This window comes from Rhinoderma darwinii, chromosome 11, assembly GCF_050947455.1.
Source record: "Rhinoderma darwinii isolate aRhiDar2 chromosome 11, aRhiDar2.hap1, whole genome shotgun sequence".
Taxonomy (NCBI): Eukaryota; Metazoa; Chordata; class Amphibia; order Anura; family Rhinodermatidae; genus Rhinoderma; species Rhinoderma darwinii.
The window spans coordinates 28,353,829-28,375,364 of record NC_134697.1 but is presented as its reverse complement, the minus strand read 5'-3'; the positions used below and the strand labels follow the sequence as shown (position 1 = coordinate 28,375,364).

General features: G+C 41.1%; 1 protein-coding gene across 3 annotated transcripts in view; it reads left to right on the top strand.

Annotated features, from left to right (window-relative positions):
* The window catches only part of CFAP46 (cilia and flagella associated protein 46), a 151,717-nt gene that overhangs the window by 8,245 nt on the left and 121,936 nt on the right, over nucleotides 1–21,536 (top strand). For all 3 annotated transcript variants that reach the window (XM_075843226.1, XM_075843225.1, XM_075843227.1), the window contains 7 exons: nucleotides 1,477–1,541; nucleotides 4,069–4,233; nucleotides 5,488–5,611; nucleotides 6,991–7,085; nucleotides 9,442–9,555; nucleotides 12,059–12,158; nucleotides 21,231–21,329. In XM_075843226.1, coding sequence (XP_075699341.1) covers nucleotides 1,477–1,541; nucleotides 4,069–4,233; nucleotides 5,488–5,611; nucleotides 6,991–7,085; nucleotides 9,442–9,555; nucleotides 12,059–12,158; nucleotides 21,231–21,329 — 762 coding nt within the window. The remainder of the gene's footprint in view (nucleotides 1–1,476; nucleotides 1,542–4,068; nucleotides 4,234–5,487; nucleotides 5,612–6,990; nucleotides 7,086–9,441; nucleotides 9,556–12,058; nucleotides 12,159–21,230; nucleotides 21,330–21,536) is intronic.

The following is a 21,536-nucleotide window of genomic DNA, read 5'->3' as shown; positions in this document are numbered from 1 at the left end:
GTGTTCCGGTCCCCCGCTTTCCAGTATCCAGAATGTTTGCCGCTGTCTCAGACTGTCCTATATAAATTTTCTTTAAAAGTCTGAGACACGACCCCACCCCCTCCACTGCCCTCCAATGGACCAGTCATTCTTGACAGTGGGGGAGGGGGAATCTACACTAGAAAAATTTGTGTATGGGGAAATTAACCCTTTTACTGCCAAGGACTTATGCAATACGTCATGGCTTGAAAAGTTTGCTGCTACTAGAGGATGCCAAACCTCTAAGTGCAATATTTGGGGCACAGCGCCCGTTTGAAGTCGGGGAGCAAGATGAAAAGTATTTCTTCCTGGATCTGTGTCCCTTCCCTTGTACAGCCTTCCAGTGACCCCAGAAACCTTCTTCATGTTATCACCCCTCTTACCAATGAGAGAGGATATGTGCTCTCTGATTGCCACATTTAGGGGGTCTTTTTTTTTTCTTTCTTAGGGCTTTTTCACATGAACATTGAATACGTTCGTGTGACGAACATAAAAACAACGGCCGTCACACAGACGCATCTTTTTCAGTGGGGCTGTTCACACGGCCGTTGTTTCAATGGACCGTGTGAAGGGTCCATTGAAAAATAGAACATGTCCTAGACTCAAGTCTATGGGGATCTATGAAAACGAAACTCGGATGTGAAAAATGGCCCTAAAAGAGTGAAAAAATTTGCAGTTCTACATCTAATCACAGCCAGTATCTAATCTGACCCTTTATTGACTTTGTAACTTGGAAATTTACCAGTATCTGTGGGTCGCAGAGATTTTTTTTATCTATTGAGTTCTGGTGATTTTGTAATGATATGTGAATGTAGACATCAGCATAAACGGCAGGTATGTAGTCTGGGCGTCTTGTATCTCTAGGATGTGCTGTGTATTTCACGCTCTGCTTGGGTCAGACTTTTGGCCACAAACATGACTTTTTATACCTTTTTCACACAGCATTACGCGTCGATGCAAAATTGCTTAAAGGCGCCAATGAGTGTAAAGTGCTAGGTGGCATTTTTACAATGTGGCAGGCGTCTATTTTTATAAAATTTATAGGTATAGGGATATTATATGATTGTTTTAATTTAAAATTCAGGTTTCATGTGTTTGTGTCATAAGTGTAAAAATTGCCGCGGCACAAATGGGTTAATACGTGAGTAAATAAATGACAGTTTGTGCCTAGAACACATGTTGTGAATGCAATACACGCCAGACACACTTCACAGTATACTCGCGGTCTTTTCTCCGTTCCATATTGCATGTGATAAGTTTACCTGCAATCCTGTAATAAAAACCCATAGTAAAAACACAAAATATTGGGCAAAGTAACGTCAGCTCTGCTGCACTGGTAATCTCAGCTACGTTACCTGTGTTTGTGGTGTTTATACACTGATACATAATACTATGTGTTATTTGTTAAACTGTTTGTGATATCCGCAGGGTGTAATGACCATTTTTCTTTTCTTCAAGGGAGAACTGGAAAAATCGGTGGCGTATTATCTGAAAACAATTAATTTTGCAAAACAACAACAGAGGTTAGAGCTGTATTGTTATTTTTGTATTTTCTAAAGGGAATCTCTTACGAAGACCATCTCCCTTTAAATTAAATCAGTGCACCTGTTCGGAGTCGTGGATGATGCCGCAGTATTTACATATAGCCTGCACTGTACACTAGCAATCTGACGTGGAGTCTTGGCTTGTCCTTATTGGGGTACACTGTAATTAAAGGAGAAGTGCAGTCTAAGGGCAGATACAGACGGACGTTGCGTTTTTGCGCGCGCAAACAACGCTGCGTTTTGCGCTCGCAAAAAACATTTGACAGCTGCGTGTGTCATCCGTGTCTGATGCGTGGCTGCGTGATTTTCGCGCAGCCGCCATCATAGAGATGAGGCTTGTCGACGGCCGTCACTGTCCAAGGTGCTGAAAGAGCTAACTCTTTCAGCACCCTCGACAGTGAATGCCGAACACATCCTATCGAAAAACCTGTTGAAAAAAAAGTTCGTACTTACCGAGAACTTCCCGGCCGTTGCCTTGGTGACGCGTCCTTGGTGACGCGCCTCTCGTGACATCGGGCCCCACCTCCCTGGATGACGCGCCAGTCCATGTGAGCGCTGCAGCCTGTGCTTGGCCTGTGATTGGCTGCAGCTGTCACTTGGACTGAATTGTCATCCCGGGAGGTCAGACTGGAGGAAGAAGCCGGGAGTTAGCGGTAAGTCAGAACTTCGTTTTTTTTTCTACAGGTTCATGTATATTGGGATCGGAAGTCACTGTCCATGGTGCTGAAACAGTTTAACTCTTTCAGCACCCTGGACAGTGACTATCTCCTGACGTCGCGTACCGATAATTTTTTTGCCGGGTTCGGCCAAAACGAGTTCGGCCGAACCCGGTGAAGTTCGGTTCGCTTGTCCGGCTTCGCTCATCGCAAAGACACTCCGTTTGGGTGGTCGGAAACAGAAAAGCATGTGGTGCTTTTCTGTTTACATTCATCCTTTTGACAGCTGGTGCGCTGTTTCAGTCGGTTCGCACGGAAGTGCTTCCGTGCAACCTGCGTGGTTTTCACGCACCCATTGACTTCAATGGGTGCGTGATGCGTGAAATCCGCAGAGTTATTGAACCTGTCGCGCTTTTTGCGCAGCAGACAAACGCTGCACAAAAAGCACGGACTGTCTGTACTGCCCCATAGACTTGTATTGGTCCATGCGTGCCGCGTGAAAACCACGCGGCCCGCACGGACCGAATACACGCTCGTGTGAATACCCCCTAAAGATCAAAATTGGGCAAAGCTGTGATTTCACACCACCACTGATTTCCAGGAATTAAAGGAGTCTATGGAGCACTGACACTCCTTTTGCACTGATCAGGGATTTGCGTTGTTTCAGATTTCCAGTAATAGAAATCTCTGAGCAGTGATCTCTTTATAGAGCTCTAAGGCTGCATGCACACATCCGTCGGCCGTTGTACGGCCGCTAATGATGGATCCCTGAAACACAGACCGCACACGGATGGCTTCCGTGTGCAGTTTGTTGTTTCACGGACCAAATCAATGAAAAGGCCGAGACTGTTCCGTCAAAAACGGACAGGAGTAGGACTTGTCCTATTTTTGACAGAACGGCCGCACGGTTCCGTTAAAACAACGGAAGTGTCCATGGCCCCATTGAAATGAATGTGTCAGGGTGCTATCAGTTAAAAAAGCTAATAGCACCTTGAAGAAAAGCACTGAAGTTGGCATGAGGCCTAAGGCTGGATTCAAACGAGCACATTACGTCCGTAATGGACGGAACGTATTTCGGCCGCAAGTCCCGGACCGAACACACTGCAGGGAGCCGGGCTCCTAGCATCATAGTTATGTACGACTCTAGGAGTCCCTGCCTCGCTGCAGGACAACTGTCCCGTACTGTAATCATGTTTTCAGTACGGGACAGTAGTTCCACGGAGAGGCAGGGACTCCTAGCGTCGTACATAACTATGATGCTAGGAGCCCGGCTCCCTGCACTGTGTTCGGTCCGGGACTTGCGGCCGAAATACGTTCCTTCCATTACGTACGTAACATGCTCGTGTGAATCCAGCCTTACAGTGTGAAAATGAAGACTTCAGCAATTTAATCCTCTCACATGTATCTATGACAAATCAGGAATAAGGTCTTCCCCTTCTGACGAACGTATTTCTCATCAGTGTGCTGTTTGTTTTAACAACAGACATCACACTGACCCGGGCTATTCACACATCACTTCTTTTTTTTTTTCACGTAGTGTGTTTTCGTTGCGAGAAACTCACAGCCTGTTCTATTCTGGTTTATTTTTTTAGACCAGACTGGCCCATCAAAGTGTATGGGTGAGTGAAAAAACGGTCAGCACACGGGCGATATCCATGTGCTGTCCGTTTTTCACTGATCAGCTGCTAAAGAATTGCAGAAAAAAAGGAAAAGTCAAACCAGGAAGTGCTTATAGAGGAGAAAAACAGATGACACATAGATACAACACGGACATAAGGCCTAAATATTAAACAACAAACTTAGTGAATGTGTTTTGTATTTATAAAAGTATTTATATTTTGTTCATACAGGTATCATTTCCTTGTGTATAATGCGTCTGTCTTATACCTGCAAACGGTGCGTCCTTTTTTAAAGCCTGGAAGTCGTCTTCTACTTATTACAAGTCTTGGTAATATTGTAAAGTCTTTGGGTGAAATTGACGATGCAGATAAGAACTGGAGAGCAGATCTGATGCTGTAAGTCCTCCTTACAATATACCTTGCTAATTAGAAGTAATAGGATTTTTTTTTTCAATGACGTGACCTTTGTTAAAGGGAACCTGTCATCAGTTTTGAGGTCTTAAAACTGCTGAAAAGGTGATAAAAGCGAGGGGAAGGGCTTTTTAAACTTATGTTTCTTTCCAACCCTTGATTCCCCCGGTGTGGTAGATGAGACACTCTGCTTTGAGTGACGGCTCTAGCAGCCAATCAGGAGACTGCTAGAGCAGTCACTCAGAACAAAGGGGCGGGGCTTGCAGCGTGCAGTGCAGGAGCACTTACACATCAAGTCCGCCTCACTGACACTTACAATCGGCACGCTGGGAGAATTTAACACCATTTTGTTTAAAAAAAAAAAAGGTTAAGGTAAGTTTAAAATGCCCTCCCCTATATTACCCTGTCAGTAGTTTTGAGACCTCAAAACTGCTGACAGGTTCCCTTCAATATTTTAGATACAGCAGAATTGCTCCTGGTAGTACTTTGGAATACCACACGGAGACAAAGTGTTGCGTTGTTTCTGGGGAGGGGGGGGGGGGATCTTGGACAATCCTTTTACTGTACATGTAATTTTGTGCAATTTTAGGCCATGGATAGTGTGCAGATTCACTCCTGTGTGCACACTGGCCCTTAAATACTAGAACTTGTCTGTGATGTCATTTTATATTGTGGCTTTTTCATTAGTAAACTCATGTGGCGCCTCACTGCTGGGAAGTCTCAGATCAGCTGTTTAGACAGAAAGCATTTTAAAGTAGCTCTTGTATGTTTCACGGCTCTTCCTGGGTCGAATATTGACTTTTGCTGGACATCCACTGGAGATAGCTTTTGACTGAACAAGCGAGTTTTGCTGACTGCACCATAAACATGAATTTCTGCTCGGTCGATCATGCATGCGTATTTAAATGGAAGAGAAAAGTAAATGCTGCCTGACTCCTGCGGACTGCTGCAGGGGCTTATCTTCCACGTAAACAACGCTCATGTTGAACTGTAGCTTGCCTAATGCCTCTTTCCTCTGACATCTTTTGCGGTGGACAACAGGGAGGTCCTCATTCACATGTTCAAGGTTTGGATGACCAGCTTTACAGGGAGTCACCTATAGGAGGCACTAGAGAGACAGTTTTCTTCCTTATGGAGGAGACCTATTTCGCATTGCTGTAAAGTCTCCCTAACTTGTGATATAGTGCGATACATATTGTAGTAAGTTGCACACATGTAAACACTTTTGTCTCTTTTCAGAGAGCTGCTGGAAAGTTTTCTGGATGCACAGAAAATGAAGGAAGCTGCTGACTGTGCATCTATGGCTAGTGAATTTATTAAAGCCATGGCTCCACACAAGTATCCTGTGCTCTTTGCCAAAATGGTAAGTGCATGATCCCAATATTCTGTATTATGGGGAAAACAACTTCAAAACTGCTCCTTCAGTCTCGGGCGCTGCAAACAGGGTCAATGCACTATCCACAGATTTTTCCTGTGCCATGAACAGCTTTTATTAGTAAACTTTATGTGACGCGCTTCAGTCTGGACCCTCTTAAATGGTCAAAAAAGAGCGCCGTTACTCAAGTACATCATAAACAGTTTGATATAAAATACATTTAAATCTTCTCATGGATAAATAAACATAAATGACATACATAGGAAATTGCATATAAGTTATTATTTCTTTATGTATGTCATTTATTTTTATTTATCTCTGCGTTTTGTTCAAATCCTTCTAAGTTTAAAATTTGGTAACTCTTCAAATAAGCTTGATTTAAAATGTCCTATATTTTTGTGTCTACTGCATCTTCTATGCAGACCTATGTATCGCCCGGGTAACAGATTAAAAACACACCCCGGATAGTCTCTCATCGTGGACCATGTAAACGACTGCCGTTCAACGAGACAGCTCGTTGTTCGGCGCTCGTTTGCTCCTTTTACAAAGAGCTACTACGGGGACGAGCACTCGTTACTGCGATCTCTCATCCCTATACATTTCTATCATGTCGGCACCACGTCCCCTTGTTAACACAGAGATGTGCTGCCGACAACGATAATATTTTTGGCATTTAGAACGATACAATTAGCCGATGAAGGAGCGTTTGCTCGTTCATCGGCTAATCGTTACCCTGTTTACACAGGACAATTATCGGGTACGAGCCATTTGACCGATAATTGGCTGGTGTAAAAGGGCCCTTATCCTGCAGTCACACTCCCTTACATCTGGTACCTGATATTTACTAGCATACAGTAGTCCATTTTGTAAGTTTTCTAGAAGTTGGGGACGGGTGGATGGAAATATGACTACAGGATCAGACTACACTGGGTTTGTTTATAGTCTGTTACCATGGAGACACATGCACAAAACGGTAGGATATTCATAATCAAGACTCTTTGCGTTTCGACAAAAAGACTATTTTTTATTGGTGCTTTTTTTTTTTTTTCATTTTGGGTGGAAATTCTTGTTATTATAGATGAGGTAGATGGCCTGTGATTGTAGATAAATATTTGTATTGAGGTTTGGGATTGCAAAGTATACACATCATTCGTTTTGTATCTTCTTAAACTAGGTCATGTCATATTTTATCACACTCTTATGTAATAAGCGTTTAGACTTTGTCAGCTCATGTGAATGGCGCTCTCTAATCATTTATGTAAATCGCCTCTATCCATATGACTAGTCAATTAGATCTATACATGCAAAGTGCATTTAATGTTTGTTTTCTGGCTGCAATGAATAATAAATTGTTGTCTTACATTAAGGTACATCACCAGTTAATTGATTCTGCTAAAGCAGCTAAAGAAACCAAAAGTTCAGCGACTCTGTCAGTCATCTATAAAATTCAGAAGCTGAGATCGTAAGTATGAGCTTGTTTGTTCTGGTTAGATACATGATTCTCATACAAATATGTAAGCGCTGTAGTAGATGTTACGTAGAACATTTAGAAAATACACTTTTTTTTATAAACCCTATTAGGGAAACCTGAGTTATATGGGGGGGGGGGGTCACCAGTTCATGATCCTCATTGGTCAGCCAAGGTGGTTAAGCCTTAGCACTTCGGTTTTTGGACACAGATGAAAACCTTGTTGACAGAATTGTGAATGCAGCTCTGAAGTATAACACAGGCTGTTACCATTTTTGTAAGAAACGGTGTTCTACAATAAAGTTTATTTTTAGCTCAATATAATATTTTTCTTAACTTGAAGTGTTTGTAAAATATCGTAAATCTTCTTCCCTGCATACTTTTATAAGAAGGAGAAATGTACATTTGATTTAGTAATGCAAGAAGCATGGTTATGGGACCCAGATAAAGTAGTCCTGCTTACCAGAGGTGGACAGAGACATATACCAAGACATTTCTGATGGCTATGGTGTCCTTATGGAACCTTCATGTACTGGAACAACCTTCATTTTGCTCTCCGAAATGGGGGACCCAAAATAAAGAGCTTGGAGCATAGCAGTTGGGTAGTCCAGTCTCAATTTTTAGTTTTTCTTTGAAGGTTGATTGTAATATGAAAATGAAGGTAATATGTAAGAGACAATATGTGAAAGATAGACCACATAGGTGTACACCACCTGAGTATTCATGTATAGTTGGAGTAAAGAGAAAGAGGAAAGTATGTGATCTTTGTTAATATATAACTTTTATTAGTATGGTTAAAATAACCAAATTGTGATTGTCACATTTTGGCCATTTTAACCATACTAATAAAAGTTATATATTAACAAAGATCACATAATATGAAAATGAGGAATAACACAATTTATGGCCATTATATGATTTGTGTTCTGCATTTTTTTTGCAGTTTTCCCTCTTCAGGCTCTATCTCCATTTCTCCGCTTTCCCAGATCTAGTGGGTGAAGCTTAGCTGCTATCATGTCTTCTATACACTGCCCACATAGAAGAGAAAAATCCTGCTCTCCTATCTCTATTTATCCATATATAGAAGCTGCAGCAGGATCGAGGACATTATACAGCAGTAATAAGCAGTGTAGCTGAAACTTGTATTGGCAGCGTATCTGTGTCTCTGCTCTTGCTCCCCTGCCCCTCTACATAGACTTTTATAGACAGCGTATCTGTTTTCTAACTCACTTTCTCTCTGCTCCTCCCTCCTGCTCCCCCTCTCCTCTCCATAGACTATCATAGGCAGGTCCATTAATTCTGCTCTGTATCTAGGGGCTTACAACATGGGGAGGAGAGCAAATTAGAGGAAGGAAAACACCTAGTGGCAGTAACGTCACACAGAATTGGCATGGATGAAACAACAACATTTTAACAATTTGTAAATTACAAAGTTGATCTAGATCTGGTATTCTATTAGATTAGCATAAATTGTTTGACAATTTAAAGGGGGATTCTGGTTTCAACAAATAGGATTATTTATTGTATATTGAAAAGTTATATAATTATCCAATCTACTTTCTGTATCAATTCCTCATGGTTTTCAAGATCTCTGTTCGCAGAAACTCCAAAATAAACTTCATTGTTTACTTTCAGTAGGAAAAAAAAATGTCCTTGTCATGTGATGGACATACATGTTCATGGTCTGTTACCGTTTCAGAACAATTATCAGAGCTGTGTCTTAGGCCGGATTCACACGAGCAAGTTCGGTCCGTGATATACGGTCCGTACGTCAGCCGCATTTCCCGGACCGAACACACTGCAGGGAGCCGGGCTCCTAGCTTCATAGTTATCTATGACGCTAGGTGTCACTGTCTCACTGCGGGAAAATTGTTCCGTACTGTAATCATGTTTTCAGTACGGGACAGTTGTTCCGTGGAGAGACATGGACTCCTAGCGTTATAGATAACTTTGATGCTAGGAGCCCGGGTTCCTGCAGTGTGTTCGGTCCGGGAAATGCGGCGGACATACGGACCATATATCACGGACCAAACGTGCTCGTGTGAATCCGGCCCTATAATGAGTCAAACACCTGTATATTCATCGCATGACCAGTTTTTTTTTTTTTTCCACTGAACGTGAACAATAAAGGTTTCTACTGAAAAACAGCAAGCAGAGTCCTTGAAAACCGTAAGAAATTGATGAAGTATATTGAAAAATTGTTTACGTTTTCAAAATAACCCGTATTTGCTGAAACTGGACAACCCCTTTATTCTGATTAGCCAGCACTACAAACATTGAAAATAATTTACATCACTGAATATTGTATTGTTACAAATAACACCACTTTTATTTTCTTCTTTATTTTTAGACAAATTGATGGCTCCTTTACAGCAAATGACGTTTTTACAAGCCTCAATGAAATTTATAAACTCTTGGCTACTGTGAACGACGAGACTGCTCTGCATTTATCCACTTCGGAAAAGTAAGTTAATCTGTTGTTAGAATTTATTACTTTCACTGGTACACTAAATGTGTGCTCAATATAATAAACTGTTGTGGTAAATACTGTGCCTCCCAAATGTGCGTCTTCTGGGCTTGAATCAACTGTCGCATTACTTGAAGGAAAACGAACGTTTATTTGGTGAAATCTTATCAGGTTTGTTGCTGATAGATGCCAAAGGTTATAGTCCTTCTCCATCCTAGTGCTTTCAATTCTTTCACATTTTGTTATGTTGAGGCTTTGTGCTTAAATGTTAAAAAAAAAGTTTTTCGCCATCATTCTACACGCAATACTCCATAATGACAAAGTGAAAACAGAATTTTAAAAATTTATTACAAATTAAAAACTCAAATTTCACATGGACATAAGTATTCAGACCCTTTGCTATGACACTTGAATTTTAGCTCTGGGAGCCTCCGATTTCTCTGGATCGTCTTTGAAATGTTTCTACACCTTGATTGGAGTCCACCTGTGGTAAATTCATTTCATTGGACATGATTTGGAAAGACACACCCCTGTTTATATAAGGTCTCACAGCTGACAATGCATATCAGAGCAAAAACCAAGCCATGAGGAGGAAAGAACTTCCTGTAGAGCTCAGAGACAGGATTGTGTGGAGGCACAGATCTGGAGAAGGATACAAAAAAATTCTGCTGCACTGAAAGTTCCCAAGAGCACAGTGGCCTCCATTATTCTTAAATGGAAGACGTTTGGAACAACCAGGACTCTTCCTAGAGCAGGTCTCCCCACCAAACTAAGTAATCTGGGGAGAAGGGTCTTGGTAAGAGAGGTGACCAAGAACCCAATGGTCACTCTGGCTGAGCACCAAAGATCCTGTGTGAAAAATGTCTAAAATTCTGTTTTCACTTTGTCATTTTGGGGTATTGAGTGCAGAGTGATAGGGAAAAACGTGATTTTTTTTTATTTTAGCACAAGGATCCAACATAACAAAATGTGAAAAAAGGGTAAAGGGTCTGAAGACTTTCCAAATGCATTGTAATAGATCCCTGAATTATGCTGGAGCCTCTGCACAGCAACCACCCGGCAATGCAACGGCTGATTGTCTTGGTCCTGTGTTTTCACTTGTCGTTACCCGTTCGGTATCGATGCTGCTATATATCCCTAGTGCCTTACATTTCTCAAAGCCCATGAATGCAGGGGCCTGGCTTTTACACCATAACTCACAGCAGCTATTCTGATTCTGAAGTCAAGCCCCTTTAAATTTACCTCCACTTCTGACATGTCATTGAGATAACAGTAGATAGCATCGCTGGTGTCTGTGACTTTGGACCCCCACCAAGAACAGTCCACAATGTGCCGAGTAATGTGCCCCTCTGGCTTTTAGTGCAGAAATCTCTGTATCAGTGATCTATGTTGATGGCAGTCTAATCTACTTACAGGAGTTGTCCAGGATTCGACAAATGTGGCGCTGTTTCTGGAAGAAAGCGGCCATGTTATTCTAATCCTGAACAACCCCTTTAAAGATTTATGAATATGCGATAAATGCCTGATTGGTGGGCGTCCGGCCACTGGTTTGGCGACCCTGTTTGCTGATTCCCAGCTGCCGCAATCTTCATACAGTTCAATGCAGAGATGGCTACATGCAAGTCACCATATGCCGATTCTCCCAATAGGTGATTGTCTTAGAATTTTTGGACATTGGGCCTTGGAACCCCAGCAATTCTCGAAATGTAGGGTCTATGCAGCTCAGTAAAGGGCTAAAATCCTTTCAGTACTGATCTCTGACCAAGCGTTTCTTTGGAGACACACTATCGACTTCATTGTAAATAATTTTAATGTCAATTAAAGGGGTTTTCCGGTCTTTAAAAATTGTGTGCAGATGGTATAACTGCAGTAATATTAATCACTTACTAATGTACTGTCTGTAGCTGAAATTCTTCTGTAAGCCAGTCTCATATGCAATCACATTACTATACTCCTGGTCTTTTTCTCCTGCTTGTGTGACTTTCCATACACTGAACACGCGGAAATTTTTCCTCTCCCATGTAGTAGGGGACATCGCACATCACATTTCTCTTATCTCCACTCCCCCCTTCCTCCCTGTCTCTGGAGGGATTGAGCTTCACATGTTAGGCAGCAGAAAGTGCATAATCTAGCAGCAGAACAGCAGAGATGAGTCTCAGTAGCAGGCAGGGAGTAATTACAGCACTAGCTTACACCTTGTAATAGAGGTGCATGAAGACCGCTGTAAACACAGGCAATGTCTGTGAAAGTGGAGAGGAATCATGGCCTCTGTAGTCCTTTACTCAGATGTCAATCGATGATAGCTCCTAGCAGATGAGGGACCCCCGTTAACCATCGAATATCATACTGTAATTATACGGTTTGTATTTCTGGGTATAATATCCAGTATTATTATCTGTAGAAAATGCACAGCTCTGTCTACTTTAAATACTGTATCTCTTTCATTTCTGTCATTTTCAAGTCTTAATGCTTTGTGCACAATTGTCCTGTTCATTTACAGAATTCCTCTGCTGATTGAACTTGCTCGTCTCTCAATGGATTTAAAATGCAATCAACTCGCTGCCGCCTGCATCACTGATCTGAAGACTGCAGATATCGCTGTATGTTCACAGGCTTTGTGTTTATTACATGCTGTGAGCTGCTCTCTTACTATGTGATTATTTGATTTGCAAAAATATATTTATGTTTACACAGTATTACAGAACATTGATGCACAGCTATATTAACAAACCCAGTGATTATACCTTTAAAGGGGTTATGTGGGGACCAAAAATTATTAGCAGTGTACTCACCGCAGTATGTGAGTACACTCGCTAATCTACATTCCGGTCCCCCGTCGTGCTGATTCAGAATTTTTTTTATAGATTTTTAAAGTGCTGCCGGGGGGACCGGAAGTCTAGTTGCACAGTCTTCTTTGATGACGATACGACACGACTGTCATGTGACCCACCCCACAGTACTCTATTTACAAGCAGTACAGCGAGTACGTAGTGTACAGTGGGGTCAGTCATGTGATGAAGAGTCGTATCGTCATCAAAGATGGCCGTGCAACTAGACTTCCGGGCCCCCGGCAGCGCTATAAAAATCTATGAAAATCTCAGTATCAGCGCAACGGGGATCGGAATGTATGTTAGCGAGTGTACTCACATACTGCAGTGACTACTCTGCATTATAATACTTTTTGGTCCCCACATTACCCCTTTAATGTATGTTCAAACGTAGTGTAAAAACGGATTTCAATGCGGAAAGTCTACATCGTATTACTGTAGCAGCAGAGTGGGTGAGATTTGAACAAATTTCTTCCACACGCTGCATAAAAAATCTGCTGTAAAATCGTTCAGAAATTTACCTGCTTTGCGTTTTTTAAAATCGCAACATGTCAATTTATGCTTCAGAATAGCTGCTTTTCTTTTGCCGGTCTTCCCCCGTTGAATTCAATGGGGAGGTAAAACCTGCAACAAATAGCAAATGTTGGTTTTTTTGCGGCGGAAAAGCTGCGATTCCACAACAGAAGAAAACAAAAAATGTTTTTTGGTTTAAAATGAATAAAAAGGTTTATACTTACAGCTCAGCAGTTGTCATAGTGATGCTTTCTTCTGTTCTTCTGTTCTCCGTCCAGGCGGACCTCCTAGGATGATCTTTCATCCCATGTGACTCCTGCAGCCAATCACAGGCTGCAGTAGTCACATGGACTGCAGCATCATTCCAAGAGGTCGGCCTGGGTGAAAACAAGAAAGCGTCGCAAAGACAAGCAGCGGACATTCCATCCGAAAAACTGAACCACAATTTGGTGCCTTTTTTTGGGCGGAATTCTCTGCGGGTTCCTGGACTGTTATGCTGTGAACTTTTACGCAGCGTATCCGCCCTGTGTGAACATGGCCTAATGCTGCCATGCAGGCCAAGCTGTAAAAGAGAGGCTAGTGTGTCCACACTTGACAGGTACCAAATGTGCCTATTTGATTTTTGGACCATGCAACCACTTTAAGTTTTGTATAAATCCAAATGCAGATTTGGGCAAATGCCTGATTCCTATATTACATCTTACGTCACCAATTTCTTAAAACACATTCAGTGCTGCTCAAGTATTTCCATTGCTTGAAATTTTTGACACATTTCAAACAAAGGGCCAGTCAGATCAATAATGTTTTGAATATTGTGGAAGATATTTCCAATAACTGTGGGGTATAAGAGGTTCAGGCACTTTACAGACTTTTGACCTTGGACCACCATTAGATAATTTTAGGCTTTATTTCCCCTCTCTTTGAAGGTATTGATTCTTTTTGGGGAGATCCAGCTGGTAGGGAGTCTTAACGATAATGCTCCCTGGGAAAAGTATGCAAAATATCTCTCCATCAGAAGAAAGTCTCTCTCTAGAGCCACTTATAGGTGACTGCCCTGTAAATCAGTCTCCGACCTCTTATAGAGCCTTAAAACATGACTTGGGTAATAGGCAAACTAAAGTCCTCCATCTGTAGACCACACTGTTACAGAGTTCTTGCTCCTCATCAGCACAGAGTAGGCTTCTAATTGGCTGAGTGAAATGCTTTTTCAAACAGCCGTTGAAAGGTACTGTTTCTTCTTGCAAAGATGATCAAACTGGTAGAGAGACTTAAGGGCAGTGCTCCCGGGGAAAAGTATGCAAAATAGTTCTTCTCCAGTAGGACGTCAACGTCCGACCCTTTATTAAGCCTTGAAACATGACTCCGGTTAATAGTCAAACCAGAGACACTCATCTGCAGACAGCACTGTTTCGGAGTTGTTTCTCCTCATTAGCACAGACTAGGGTTCAGATTTTGCATATTTCCTTATGGCTTACCTTTAGAATAATTTCATAGTCATAATAGTTATTAAAAAAACTGACCCGAAACTTAAAGCACCGGGACACCCTGTAGATAGTGCCACACTGCCCTTTGGAGATAGTGCCACATACCCCCACCTTGTAGATACTGCCACACGACCCCCAATTGTAGATAGTGCCACACATACCCCCCTTTGTAGATAGTCCCACACACAACCACTTTGTAGATAGTGCCACACACAACCCGCTTTGAAGATAGTGCCCCCCCAAAAAAAAATCTTATACTCCTCTAGGCCTGTTCCCGCGCCTCCTCAGCAACCTGTGAGAGGGGAATCTTGCGTAGGCCGGTGTTATCCAGTGACGTCATAGCGCCGGCCTGCGCAGGGATCCTATCCCAGCGCCTTATAGGCTGCAGGCCTAACATGGCCTGTAGCCTAGTGAACGGCAGCGCAGAGCTAGCTACCTGCTCCGGGATATTATTCAATTGTATCTCCGTCCTAAGGACACTGGCTATGAGGTGGCCCGTGCCGCCCGGCCCATAATGATATGTGCCAGGCCGGGCTGCACGGGCCCCCCCATACCGTGGGCCCCGTAGCAGCTGCTATGGCTGCTACAGCGGTAGTTACACCAATTATGCTGATTTAAAGTATCCATATACACTTTAAAACAGAAATTGTTTGCTATGGACTACACTGCCATAAAGTCCTAGAACGTGATGCCAATGTATGGACATCATCCAGTTTGATCAATAGTCTATAGGGTCCTATTGAAAAATGAATGAATCTTTTGCTTTAAAAAATCTACATAATCAGGGGTTCACAAAAGCATTGTAAAAGTATTCATACCCCCATATAACCTGAAGCCCTGTATACAATACTTATATTTTGCGGTGTCTGCATGCGTTTATCTTAGAAGAATTGTGCAGTAGTGGCAGTCAGGTTACACCTGTCATTTTTCAAGTCCAGTTTGGAAACTTAAAGGGGTTGTCCCAAGTTGATAAATGGAGCTATAAAGCTCCCCCATGTAAAAATAAGAAGAATTCTAATTACCTGTCCGTCGTCCAGCGATGTCGTTTTCTTGCTATTCTTGATTGAAGTTGCGGTCGGTCCCTCTTTGTATCCTGCTCGTTGCCTAGGTTCCCGGCCACCGCTATTTACCTTTAGCGGTGGCCGCGCATGCGTAATGACATCCTCTGCGTCCGGAGCAGAGGATGTCATTTGCTCGTGAACGCGCATCTCGGCGCTTCTCGGCGCATGCGCAGAAGATGCAGTGGAAAGGCACCCGTCGCAAGGAGAAGTCTGCGCTCCGCTAAAGGTAAGTGTGTATATGTTTGTGTGTGTGTGTGTGTGTGTGTGTGTCTGTGTATATATGGGTGTGTTTGTGTATATGTGTTTGTTTGTGTGTGTGTGTGTGTGTGTGTGTGTGTTTATGTGTGAGTGTATATATGGGTGTATTTGTGTGTATGTGTATATGTTTGTGTATATTTTTGTGTTTGTGTGTGTATATGTTTGTGTGTGTGTGTTTTTGTATATGTGTGGGTTTGTGTATGTGTATATATGGGTGTGTTTGTGTACATATGTTTGTGTGTATATGTGTGTGTGTATATGTGTGTGTTTGTGTATATTTGGGTGTGTTTGTGTACATGTGTTTGTGTATATGTGTGTGTGTTTGTGTATATATGGGTGTGTTTGTGTATATGTGTTTGTGCATATGTGTGTGTGTGTGTGTGTGTGTGTGTGTGTGTTTATGTGTGAGTGTATATATGGGTGTATTTGTGTGTATGTGTATATGTTTGTGTATATTTTTGTGTATGTGTGTATATGGGTGTGTTTGTGTATATGTTTGTGTGTATATGTTTGTGTGTGTGTGTGTGTGTTTTTATATATGTGTGTGTTTGTGTATATATGGGTGTGTTTGTGTACATGTTTGTGTGTATATGTGTGTTTGTGTATATATGGGTGTGTTTGTGTATATGTTTGTGTGTGTGTTTGTGTATATTTGGGTGTGTTTGTGTACATGTGTTTGTGTGTGTATATGTGTGTGTGTGTTTGTGTATATATGGGTGTGTTTGTGCATGTTTGTGTGTATGTGTGTGTATTTTTGTATATGTATATTTGTGTGTTTGTTTATGTGTGTTTGTGTATATATGGGTGTGTTTGTGTACATGTGTTTGTGTGTGTTTGTGTGTATATGTGTGTGTTTGTGTGTATATGTTTGTGTGTATGTGTTTATGTGTGTTTGTGTAATATATGGGTGTGTGTTTATGTGTTTGTGTATATGTTTGTGTGTGGTTGTTTGTGTGTGTGTGTGTGTGTGTGTGTGTGTGTGTGTGTGTAGGTGAGTATAAGTATCGGTATTGTTCACATTGATAACTTTTTTTTTATGTTGTTGCAGATTTTGATGTACCAATTGGACTACGTCTTCAATTCTTTGGACTACTGCGTAGATCTACGTTTTTTGAAAATTTTAATAAAATGGTTAACGAGGGTTTTGTTGGGGATTTCTTATTTCAATAAAAAAAAAATTGTCTTTGTCTTTTTTTTTCAAACTTTATTAGTGCCTAGATAATGGTAGTTGGCTGATTGACAGCGTCCATTATTAAGGCGGTACTTAGTGTTAGCTGGTGCAGAGGCTAGCACTAACCACCCATTATTACCCCGGTACCCACCACCACCAGGGGTGCCGGGAAGAGCTTGGTACGATCCAGTACCCGACCATCTGTTGTGATGGTCGGGTACTGGGGCGGCCGTAGGCTGGTATTATGAGGCTGGGAAGGGCCAAAAACAGTGGACCTTCCCACCCTTGTAATGCTAGGCTGCTGCTGCTGTGTTGTATCGGGCTGGTTATAAAAATGTGGGGGACCCCCACGTCGTTTTTTTTTTCAATTTAACAATAGACGTTGGGTCCACATTTTTAATAACCAGCCATATACAAGGCCGCAGCAGCCTGGCATTACACGGGTGGGAGGGGCCACTGGCTTAGTACATTCCCAGGCTAATAACACTGTGTTGTATGTGGCTGGTTATGATAAATTGGGTGGAACCCCATGTCTTTTTAATAAAAAAAAATAATAAATAATAAAAAAAAAATGACGTGGGGTCCCCCCCATTTTTATAACCAGCCAGATACAACACAGCAGCAGCAGCCTAGCATTACAAGGGTGGGAAGGTCCACTGTTTTTGGCCCTTCCCAGCCTCATAATACCAGCCTGCGGCCGCCCCGGAGCCCGACCATCACAATAGATGGTCGGGTACTGGATCGTACCCAGCTCTTCCCGGCACCCCTGGTGGTGGTGGGTACCGGGGTAATAATGGTGTTTAGTGTTAGCCTCTGCACCGGCTAACACTAAGCCTCCCCTTAGTAATGGACCTTGTCACTCAGACAGCGGCCATTACTAAAGTGATAGTAATAAAACTTGAAAATAAAACACAAAGATATAGATAAAATATTTTATTGAAATAAAGCACCCCCAACACAACCCTCATTAACCATTTTATTGATGAAATAAAAAAGCGTCATCTAAGTAGTCCTCGAAACCGACGTAGTCCAAACACCAAACCTGTAAAAAAATCAAAAATATAAAAAAAAAAAATGAAATAAAACATGTCGTAGGCTTAGTTTCACTTTCATGTGTGATACTGACTGTTATACCATGTATAGAAGCCTGCGGCAAAGTTGGCTTAGATACAGGGCAGACAGTATCATACATGGCCATACAGACATTTATACAAACAAACATACATACATACAAGCAAACATACATACAAGCAAACAAACATACATACAAGCAAACATACATACAAGCAAGCAAACATACAAGCAAGCAAACATACAAGCAAGCAAACATACATACATGCAAGCAAACATACATACATGCAAACATACATACATACATACAAGCAAACATACATACATACAAGCAAACATACATACAAGCAAACATACATGCAAGCATACATACATGCAAACATACATGCACATATACACATACAAACATGACAACATACATACAAGAAAACATACATACAAACATACATACATACATACATACATGAAAACATACATACATGCAAACATACATGCACATATACACATACAAACATGACAACATACATACAAGAAAACATACATACAAACATACATACATGCAAGCAAACATACATACATGCAAGCAAACATACATACATACAAGCAAACATACATGCATACAAGCAAACATACATACATGCAAACATACATGCACATATACACATACATGCACATATACACATACAAACATGACAACATACATACAAGAAAACATACATACATGAAAACATACATACATGAAAACATACATGCACATATACACATACAAATATGAGAACATACATACAAGCAAACATACATACATACAAGCATACATACATACATACATACATACAAGCAAACATACATACAAGCAAACATACATACAAGCAAACATACATACATACACATACATGCACATATACACATACAAACATGACAACATACATACAAGAAAACATACATACAAACATACATGCAAGCAAACATACATACATGCAAGCAAACATACATACATGCAAGCAAACATACATGCATACAAGCAAACATACATACAAGCAAACAAACATACATGCAAACATACATACAAGCAAACATACATACATGAAAACATACATACATGCAAACATACATGCACATATACACATACAAACATGACAACATACATACAAGAAAACATACATACATGCAAACATACATACATACAAACATACATGCAAACATACATATATGCAAACATACATACATGCAAACATACATACATACATACTTGCATTCAACCATACATACAAACATGTACATATATACATACATGCAAACATACATACATGAAAACTTACATACATGCAAACATACATGCACATATACACATACAAACATGACAACATACATACATGAAAACATACATACAAACATACATGCAAACATACCTACATGAAAACATACATACATGAAAACATACACACATACAAACATGACAACATACATACATGAAAACATACATGCACATATACACATACAAACATGACAACATACATACATGAAAACATACATACATGCACATATACACATACAAACAGGACAACATACATACAAGAAAACATACATGCACATATACACATACATGACAACATACATACAAAAATAAACTCACTAAGACGTTCCCACGAAGAGCTGAAAGGTCCCGTCACTTTTCTTCTCCCATTCACAATAACAGAGCGGTGGGTGCAGATGAAGTAATCACGTGTGCCTGATATGATTACGTCATCTGCGCCACAACGCATTGTTACTATGAATGCGAGCGGCGCCAAGAAGAGGGAAGATGGCAAGTGACGGGACCGTTCAGAGCGCCGTTAGAACGTCTTAGGTGAGTTTATTTTTTTTATATATTTTTAGTTGTTCGCCGGGTGCTGATGCAGCACCGGTGCGGCGGCTACAAACATTACATGTAGTGACAGGGTGGGGGAGAAGTTGTTTGCCGAAACGGGGTAAATGTAGTGTAGTGTAGTGTAGGGTAGTTGACATTCACGGTAAGTTCGTCTCAATCGGGCTTACCATGCCCGCTTGAGACGAACATTCTCCCGATGCTGCTAGAACTACAGTATCTAGCAACATCGGGAGCGCGCACACTGCAGAGCGGAGCGGCTTGATTGACATCGAGCCGCTCACGCCCCTTTTTAGAAAAGATAACCAGCACTTGCTGAGTTATCAAGTGTAAAAAAAAGGCACTTAGGAAATGAATTTTAAATTTTTTTTAACAGCAAATGTTTTAAAATTCATTTCCTGCTTAGAATGTTTAAAAAAAAAAATTTGAGTCAACTTGGGACAACCCCTTTAATTCTTCATGGACAACACCTTAACTTTTGATTTTATTAGGAGTATTTACTGGAATTTTGCTACTTATCCCCTGAGAAAGCAATTATTTAACCAATGCCTTTGTTATTATGGGTTTTGTGGTCTGTGTGGGAGTTACTATAAAGGCACACTGCTAGCTGCACTCCTATAATGAATGGCACATTGCAAATTGATACATTGCATTGCTAAGAAGTAAGTTATTTCTATATTACTCTACAGTTAGGTAAGACTCTGTTCACACGTGTTTTTTTCCACTTTCCGTCAGGGGTTCCAATATTTTGGGGGGGTTGATGTCAGATCCTGTAATCTGATAGCTAACATGAAACCAGCAGAAGTTTGAATGCAGCCCTGGGTGTAACTGATGTATCTCAAAAGCAGTTTTTGTAAAGCTAATAACTTAATATTATAAAGAAAATATATTGTCTAGTTTATCTGTTATGTAATTATGTAGAAATCAGAGCAAGGCGCATTTCAGCTTTCAGTTCTGCAGGCCTACCGGCATTTATGGAAGCCAATGGGTGTCTCTTGATTCTTGGGATTTTCTGGTTTCGAAAACTCATATTTAATCATAGAGGATTCAAAGACCTCCACCGATTAGGCATAGCGGAGAGCAGCTACAAAGAACATCCATGTATTACAAGCACCGCCCTCGTATGTCAATGTTATGCTTAATTTTCAAGGTGATCGGGATGAAAATTAATTATTTTTGAGGGACTATTGTCCAAAGTTGACACCCCTTTTAATTACAGCTGTGTAATTCACTTACACAATGACGCTCCATGCCAACAGACAGTGAGAGCTCTCAGAAGCAGGTCCCCCTTGATCAGCTTGTGTTGGTGACCCGCAATCTGAATAAACATTATTTTAACCGAATAATGTTTTTTGGTTTTTTTTTTCTATAAATTTTAACATTGTGTTTTTTGTCTAAACTTGTCTATGTGCTTTATTTCAGGATCCAAAAACCCTCATAGCCATAGAATGTCTTCAGAGTGACCTTCAAGTTCTTGATCTTGGCAACCAGATTGATACTTATACTAAAAGTGTTGTTGAGGTATGCACTGGTATTCTTGATGTGATCATGGGGCAGCCAATGAAGTGTTAATGTAACACACACTGATCCCAGGAGGTAAAAGTGACAACGGATTTCTGCACCAGTATAAGGTGCCCGTTGCTTTTCTCCTCCAGTTTAAAAGGATCTTATATTCTTTCACTTAGGCTGAAGAATTAACCAAGACACAGGAGATGTGTGAATTCAGTA